At 33.6% G+C, this 9,124-nt stretch overlaps 1 protein-coding gene across 3 annotated transcripts; it reads right to left on the bottom strand.

Moving 5' to 3' along the window:
• Nucleotides 1-465: 465 nt before the first annotated feature.
• LOC149786915 (uncharacterized) lies at nt 466-8,591 on the bottom strand. 3 transcript variants are annotated; one of them, XR_016425229.1, is made up of 5 exons: nt 7,655-8,591; nt 5,527-5,697; nt 4,922-5,000; nt 4,298-4,475; nt 471-2,083 (listed from the first exon to the last, which is right to left on the bottom strand). XR_016425229.1 is itself a non-coding variant. In XM_089978292.1 (4 exons), exons 2-3 carry the CDS (start codon nt 5,672-5,674, stop codon nt 4,327-4,329), a joined length of 297 nt encoding a protein of 98 aa, XP_089834418.1. In that variant the 5' UTR covers nt 5,675-5,697; nt 7,655-8,591; the 3' UTR covers nt 473-2,083; nt 4,298-4,326. The 3 variants fall into 3 exon arrangements, 2 of the variants coding, with proteins under 2 accessions (XP_089834417.1, XP_089834418.1); XM_089978292.1 differs by lacking the exon at nt 4,922-5,000 and having other exon boundaries at nt 473-2,083; XM_089978291.1 differs by lacking the exons at nt 4,298-4,475; nt 4,922-5,000; nt 5,527-5,697; nt 7,655-8,591 and adding an exon at nt 2,827-3,450 and having other exon boundaries at nt 466-2,083.
• Between the last annotated feature and the right edge of the window lie 533 nt (nt 8,592-9,124).

Here is a 9,124-nt window from a genome sequence, read left to right as displayed (position 1 = left end):
ATATATACGTACCAATATAGGTATTATTTAATGTGAGACGGGCATAGCAATATATATATATATATATATATATATATATATATATATATATATATATATATATATATATATATATATATATACCTCTCCCTCGATAACTCGTACACAACAGTGTCCACAAGACCGCATTAAAAGCGAGGGCGCGAGTTACCGAGGTACCTCCAAAAATTGAAAATTCGCTTTGACATCGAGAAAACCGAGGGAGGGGGAGGCGTTAGGGAATTGGGCTGTTTACTGACTGAATCCTCATTTTACAATCACGTCGATAACAATTTTTAATAAATTTCTTTTTCTAATGAAGTTGTAAAAGATCGTTCCAACTGGTTTCAACAACCATCACATGTGCGCGAAAAATCTGTGTAACACGTCAATGCTTTTTATTTTATTGATGAGTCTAATTCCCATAGTGGTGTTTAATAGTATCCTGCCAAATCGGGAGTCCACAGAGCAGAGAACTAGACTAAATGTTGATATACCCCGAAACAAGAATCCTTTTTTAAAAAACAAAAACAAAAAGGGCGACATTTATTTCATGAAACGATCTTCTATGTCGAAACTCATTTTTTGTATTGTTCACTTAGTACAATATTGATGTCGTGATTTCTTTGGAAGTATTAATGAAACTTCTTATCATCCTTGAGGATATCTCTAAGTGCCAGTTCAAAAATTCTCTGAAACTCGCTTGCCCACAATGGTCCGTATCTGTGAAAACAAGCTCTTTATTTTACGAAGTATTCATTTCGCTTGGCTGCATTGCTATCTTTGATAACAGTTATGAAAGAGTACACGATACCATTTATAACAGTGTTCGATTATTCAAATGAAGCGAGTTCACACGACATACGACCGGGATCACTAGATTTTAAGTTTATAAGATTTTTGTGCCTTTTAACTTTTCTTTTATTCCACCTCCTTTATTTGATTCAAAAGACATAATTAACGTGATAATACAAATGAGTCCAGCTTTTCGTTCAGTGCAATAATACAACAAATACTTCCACAAGTCAGTTATCAAAACACGGTCGGCACTTAATTAGGTTCTCGGAGAAACGCGTGCGGATATAGCTGTTAAGAAAGATTGACGCATTTTACGTTTAGTTACAAGAGGACACGTTGCATTTATGATGATTACACTTAAAAGAAACTAAAAGATAGAACTAGAACACAACTTTCAGTTGATAAATAAATTATTTAATTTGTATTTATTTTTTTTAAGTACTGTCTCCACGCGGCGTAAGTGACATTTTCATTGATTGAAATTAACTTAGACAAATATCAGGGTACATATAATCAATTATGGAGGATTACAAATATACACCAAACAGAACTGAAAGTGCTATCCCTGAATTACACAGAAAAATGCTTGATAATACTGACAGAATTTGTATAAATACGAATAAATACAGGTAAGATGCGTACTCTGCGGAGATTTCAGTTGAATTCAGTCAAACGCATGTTCTATTACCGGTTATTGGATTTTTATAATACAAAAACTATCAACACTATTAATTAGATTTTAGTACAGTCGGACATACCTATTAGGAGTAGATTTGATACTCAGATTTCAGTTGACGAAGTCTTGCGCAAGTTATTCATTTATTATTTTTAACATAGAGCTGTACTGGATCACAGTCTATTTAATAAGGAACAAAGATTATGTTATTAATACATTTGTAATCTTACAAATAGGGATTTAAGATGAATTTAATTACAAATAGGGGAATGAAAGAAAGTTGTCACTGATGACAAGATACTGCTTTGAGCAATTGCAGAAAGTAAAATCGCCCCATATAATCAACGGAAATGTAGTAGAGTACATGAATTATCGACTTCAAACTTCCAAAATCTCATCAACAGAATCTAAAGCATGCAAATATGGTTCAATGTCAGAAAGGTCAGCTACGTGAATTCCACTCATTTTGGCATTGAAATAATGCAACTGTTCTTCATTAAGTAGCTCTATTGATGGCACGTCGATATTGTCTTCATCACTTGGCTCAGGTAACGGTGCATCTGGATCCATTCCATACTCTGGTAGAGCGTCCTAAATGAAGAAAATAATACTAATAATAATTTTGTCTGCAATGTATTCATTCATTTTTTATAGTTAAAAAAAAAATGATTCAAAGACACAATTAAGTTTGGCTCTTAAGAAATGAATTCGTTTAAGAGAATGAGCTACGGTGGCTCAGTTCTAACTTCCAAATATCACCAACAAATGTTAGGCTAAGAGAATAGCATATACTGTCTTGCAGAACCGGCAATAAACAAATTTGTAATTTGGTCTCTGCATGGTAAACTCATGAAAGTTTTTCGTGCTAAAAGAAATTGTTCCTCGATATTGGACAAACAGTTTTCTGAAATTCTAAAATTTTTGTCGAATACTGTCTGTTAAGTTATATAAAGCAGAAATGTTACAATCAGATGTCCTTTAAATGCTATTTATATTGACATGCAGGGAATTTTGCTTTATATTGTTATTGTAATGTTTCGCTGATTGTAAATTTGGTATGTTTTATGAGCTTGATAGAATATATTTCGAAAATACAGGTACTTTCCACTTAACGAAGTAGCACACTGTGAAGTTGTAGTCATTTGTTATGACTTTGGTAATCACATACACTGCTAATTAGAAGCACACACACACACACAGACATTGATAAAATAATGGTAGGTATTTTAAGGAACGTGCAGATTGGATAGTGCCCAGTTTCAAATCTCTTCAGTCTTCCTGGTTTCTTTCTTTACCAATAGGCCACATTGCTTAAAACGAGACAAGCTTCTCACCTGATCTAATTCTTCGAAGTATTCGTTAGCAATTAATTGATTCTCGTTAAATATACGCTGCAGTCCAAGTATAAATAGCTGGCAGGTAGTCTTGTTGTTCTCAGTTCTCAATTTATGATTGTTCCATGAATTCATAAGCTGGAATAGTGTGTCGTTTATCACATTTCTGTACACATAATGCAAGCAGAAGACATGTTTCTCCGAATCTTGGAATAATAGCTGTAAGAAAACCGCGAGTTTCAACTGTACCAATGTTTGAAGCTGTTTCTGTTCCAAGATTATTAATATTTATCTCACAAACATGTTCAGATCCTAAATATCTGATTAAGATTGTTAGAATCTTGCACTATATAGTCCTGTCACTGTTTTGTGTTTTCATGTGCACATTTGAAGGACAAGGGAGTCCTTTGGGTGTTCCGATAGATGTACCCGGCATTATGTGTTCAACATTGCATATGAGATGGAAATACTCCCCTAACTCGATGCTACTAAACGTTTTAATGTCCAAAACAAAATGTCAAAATCCTAATAAATAGTTAGTCATAAACATTCATGTCATTTAACCTCTTTACATCAACCAGAGTCGATTATGTCAAATTTCATGATCGTAAGTTGTAATAGGTTGAAGAATAGAGTTTATAAATGTATCCCCCTAACTTTGCATTTGTCTGCGATGGCTACTTTTTACTTCGACAAAAATATTCAAGCTTACCAGAGCATTAAACAATTATTATGTTCTGCTAACGTCAGTACAATTAATTTTATTTTAATTGCCAATTATTGATAAGTTTACCAACTGCATGAAATATTACCTCAAATTGTGTTAGTGTTAAAGAGTTAGACACCGTCTACGTCGGCATTTTGCAAGCCATTACATTTAGATGCATATATTATCAAATCATCTGGGCACATTAAGCAATTAATATGAATATCATATAACACGACAAGATCACATGAGGAACAAAACATGTCTGAGAAATTATTTGTATATGCGTTATTTCATCAACTTGACCCACTACTATATGTCATTTCCAACATGATAGACTTGTAAAAATCGGGAAAATAAGCACCAAATTTACCCTTTTCTAATCATCATTAACGTCCAAGATTAACATGTACTGAATGAATATCGTTAATAATACTTACATTAACAAGTAACTAACTGCCATTGATGGATCTGATGTTATGATGTCTTTCCCGAATTTTCGTGTTATACGTCCGAACTATTTAAGAGAACTGATTGAATTTTTTATGCTGTAACTTTTTTCCTTCCAATAAAATGTGTTCAGAATTGAAAGGTTTTATCTTGGAGATGCTAAGATATAGAAAATTTGGAGTAAAATTATGTGTCTTTTAATTTTAGGATTTCGGAGCCTAGGAAATTAAATTAACAAAACTTTGGGTACTGAGAATTAGAGATTACACACAACTTTATTGTTAGCACATGTAATATAACTGAGTGGAACACTACCGTATCAGTTTGTGATTGCCATCCATATGTCACAGGGCAAGAGGGGACGGAACTGAATAAACCCTTCGCTGCCTCAATTGTTGTCCAACCGGATCTACATTTCTAACTGCTCTCCTTATTCTCTCTCTTTGTACATGGATACCTTGTGAAATGAGATGACATTCGATTGTCTTTAAACCTAAAGAAACAAGTATTTAAAACATGACTACAAACATTGAATTCATAAAAAAAACCATTATTTATTTATCTGCAGATATAACATTTACAGTCTGTACCATTCCAGGATATAATTAAGGATCTAAATGAATTAAAATGTGATTGGTCTCTTAGGTGATTCGGTTGCTGATTCCACAGAATGACAGTTGCATACATAAGCTATTTGTTTGCCATACAATGGGGTTTTCATTGTTGGGGCAATTAACATAATTCACTATCTAAAATTGTATTTATAAACAAATATTTATTATATTCTTATAACATATAAAATTATCCAAACATTGGGAAGCGCACACTTATTCAGAATTTGAAAGTCTCTAAATTCATGACCTAAGGTGCACACTTTCAGGGTTGTCAGTTTTGCTTTAAGAGTTAATGATAAATGCTTGTGTAAATAATCATACTCACACCTATAAGCACGCTTTTGTTGTTGTATTTTTCAAGCTTAGTAGTGTTCAGGTCGCTGCAGAAGTAGCAGGCCACTGGACTGAATTTGAAATTTGATAGGATAAATGTATGCAAGATCGCTTGTTTGTTGAATCTGATTAACTTCGGACCAATCCTTTCAAATGCCTTTAAGCTTTCCCACAAAGATTTCATTTTACATGTAAATCGAACTGCACTTGTTAGTCTATGACAATCACCGGCAGTTTAACGATATCGGCACAGTTTATGAAAGCACTGATCATGTTTTCGTCTGTTTAAATACCATTCTTGTTGCAAATAAAAATGAGAGTTTTTAACACACGTCAGTTATTATAGCCCCATGCCGAAATATCTTTTAGTCGGCACTTGGGCTATGTTGGGCAAAGTCGCTGTAGGGAAAAATGACCAGGAGTCACTACAAAGTTAGAGTCGTTAATTGATCTTTAAAAACAGTTGCGGAAAAGCAAAGCCCCATCCCCAATTAAAATTTCAAAACTGATATAACAATATACACATCAATGAACATAAATAACAACTATTTTACTGTACACAGAGAAGTCATTTAGTTGAAGAAAAAGAACTCTTACCTGAACGAGGAAAGTTGTTGATTATTGAACGCACCATCGATATGAGCTCATTGTCACTTATATCACTGAATCGTATCCCATGAGTCAAGCGGAAGTTTGCTAGTCTCCGCTCTACAGTTCTCCTGCTTACCCCAAGCAAACTTGCCATATCTCCTGATGCAAACTAATTTTCTGGAGAAAAATTAATACATACGTGATTACAAATAATTTTCCAAAGCACGAGAAAGATTTTCCATATAAAGGTTTATGTTATGTGGATGTAATAGAGAGAATATAGATCGGTTAGTAATATCGAAAACACAAAATTTCAGCGTATAAAAAGCATTAACAGTCACTATAGACAAATTTTAATTATATGTGTATGATAATACAAAATTTGCACCAGGAAGACGTTTTGAGCTGAAGCGCGATCAGGATGGTTCAAAATCATCTGAGTTCTTGGGCAAACGTGTGCAAACATCATAAGGTATATAGTATAGTTATTCTTACACGATCAAGTCTTAGCCACTTAACTTCTATTCCAAATACCCAACTAATGAAGTTTCAAACAGGAAAAGAGAATAATAATGTTCAAACAGCGCGTGTAATTCTGATGCATGAAAACAGATGACATCAATAAAAAGACACGAGGTCAAAGCACGCTGAGATTGGCCAATCACGTGTGACGTTTTATAAAGTGATGCAAACACCATATGAATATAAACTGTCAGACAGATTTTTTTTAAAAAAAATAATGTTTTACAGCATTTGGTAATAAAAATGTTATTTAATTAAAACGAAAATAAAAGCAATGGTTATTTTGAGACGCATAGGATATATGTTTCTTATAATATCCTATCTTTTTATACTTTCTGCTTGAGGAAAGTTTTGCGTTATGAAATAATTCAATTATTTTGAAAAAATGCACTACATGACTATATATATATATATATATATATATATATATATATATATATATATATATATATATCATATGGAATAAAGAATCATGCAAACAAACCAAAGAAAACCCAATTTCTCTTATAATGTACGGTGGTAAAAGTATCGATTGTAGAATAGCATGTGAAGTCTGGCAGTACTATATATTAAATTTCAATACATGGTTCTTTAAGGACTAAAATATTCGTACATGCTCCCATTTATTTGCAAACCTGCCAACACACACACACACACACACACACACACACCGATGTTAAAACGAAAATGCATCAAGGATATAAACAAAAATCGCAAAACTTAGTCATTTAATTCATAATTTCTAACCTGATTGTCTCCAAAGAGTGCCATGCACTGTCATTTTGTTGGCGTTTCGAATCAAACGGGAGTTTTGTAAGTAACATAGTCGCCATATTTGCATAGGCAAGTATATGTTTTTAAGCAACATGGGTAATGTAGTTCACCGTCTTTGATAATTTTATTAATTCCGGAAATTTTTGGTGTTACATGTCTCTAGCATGTGTATACAAGAGTTGTCCTTTTCATTTGCTCAGTTTGGTCACGAAATATTAAACATAGACATTTTTAATGAAATGGACTGTTCTATTAACCAGAAAAGGTCAGTGAGCAATCTGTCGCTTGTTTAGATCGAGAGCGTCCGTTTGATTTAAAATGCCAATAGGTCCGCAGTGTTAGGGAACTATTATCAACTGTAAGTTAGAAATTATAAATCAGTGAATGAAATTACTTAATTTCGTGCATCTTTACGTCCTTGATACTTTTTTATTGTAAAATTTGTAACGGGGTACAAACAAACGGGCTGGTGTGCGAATAATATACTCAGTGGCATTACCTAACTGATATTTACCATTTATCATTTCCTAAGTGTTGTTGCATAAACAGCTTAAATCCCGATACCTTATAATATTCAGGATAACGAAATCATTTAGCCAGACGGACAGATAATGATACTCAAGAAAGAATGTCATGTCTTACAATATTGAAAACTATCAACGCTTAAAAATGACACCTCTATGATTTGCTTGCATACGGAAGCATTATCAAATATTGTGCATGAACATCAGAAAAATAAAGAAGTTGGAAGCAGTAAACACTGCTTATGTGTTAGGGGATAACAATGGAACATGTAAATATAATATACAGCATGTTAGTGTGTCAGTTAAGAAATTACCGATGAACAATTGTAGTTGTTCCTTTCTTATGTCATAAAGAGGTCTGCCCCATGCCCAGTATAGACTTGCGAGGCCCTGTACCGGTGGTCTTCGCTGACTGGCATAGAATTGATATCGGTTTTGTCAAGGATACAACGAGCTTGTCCAAGTAGCTCAATCACTTCGACAGGCACTGATACATCCTGCAGGGAGTCCTCCTTTAAAATCTCAATTCCACGTACCTGAGTCCTTATAATGTTCTCTGCTTCCATCCTATTTGACATGCGCTCTTTACACTTTCTCAGTTCTTCCATGATAAAGTTTACTATCGACACCAATCATGTTGAGCCAGAATACATTTTTGTGGTAACATATCATCATAGTGAAATGGAATTCAAAAGTACCCCATTATCAAGAATGGCAAAACTTTCTTTAGAGTCGATTGCGTCCATTTGTCATTTCAGGCAATGGAATTGTGTTGATTTGAAGAGGCAATGAACTGAAAGTGATAAATGTTTCAATAGCTATAAAATCACACATTCATCGCAAGTAGTGAAGCTATTACATGTGGATAAAGCGTTTTTCCTGGACCAACGAGTGAATAATTGTGAGAAATGCTAAATATTACGGTGTTATTTCCAATTCAACATATTTAATCACTTTCGTATGTTATTTTCAAAATATCACTTTTAAATCACGAGATTGTTGAAAACATAACTCCAGCCTATGTGGAATGCTATCTATGCTATTATACGTAACAGCAATTGAAATTCTAAGTATAAGAATAAGACTAAATAGGAAGATTGAAGGTATTACAGTTCCAAATGTAAAAGACGAAATAAAAATGCTACAGCATGCAGACGATTGTACAAACTTTATTATAGACAAAATTCCTTTAAACACCTAGAGAAGGAATTAGAACAATTTGGTAAGGCCTCTGGGTCATAAATAAATCATGAAAAGACTGAAATACTGAAAATAGGGAGCTAGAGAGGAAATCACTCAGGATTACCACCACGACTAATTAAAGAAAGAGTGAATGCATTGGGCATTTATTTTGGGATAAGAGAAGAACAAGAAAACTATAAAAATATGAAACAGAAATTAGAAACGAATGTGAACACATGGGCACTTACGCCATTATGTCTAATGGAATGGGCCCAAGTGGCCAAAACGTACACGTACGCGAATATAAATTTTATTACCAAGTCTATTGACATAGAAAATACAAATTTAGAAAAACTAGATAAGGAGATTATTAATTACATATGGGATTTTAAGACCCACTACGTCAAGAGGGAAACTTTCAATAGAGCACAAGAGAGGGGGAACTAGCACTCTCCAACCCCATTTGGATAAAGACTGCAAATATTATAAATATATTTAAAAAGATTAAAGCAATACCAACATCACCATGGGAGGGAATATACGTCTACTGGTTTGGGTTCACAATGAGAAACAGGGGGGACATTTATAAAAATAATAAACTT

The sequence above is a fragment of the Sinohyriopsis cumingii genome, chromosome 12 (genome assembly GCF_028554795.1).
Source record: "Sinohyriopsis cumingii isolate HCF-2022 chromosome 12, ASM2855479v2, whole genome shotgun sequence".
Lineage (NCBI taxonomy): Eukaryota > Metazoa > Mollusca > Bivalvia > Unionida > Unionidae > Sinohyriopsis > Sinohyriopsis cumingii.
The sequence above is the reverse complement of the archived record's forward strand: the minus strand, read 5'-3'. Positions and strand labels throughout refer to the sequence as shown.

Excerpts from the sequence above, each read along its gene's own strand:
- LOC149786915 (XM_089978291.1), bottom strand. The coding sequence starts at position 2,961 with ATGAATTCATGGAACAATCATAAATTGAGAACTGAGAACAACAAGACT. Across the intron at positions 2,084-2,826 it reads ACTTCGAAGAATTAGATCAG|GACGCTCTACCAGAGTATGG; the intron begins GTGAGAAGCTTG and ends TTCTTCATTTAG.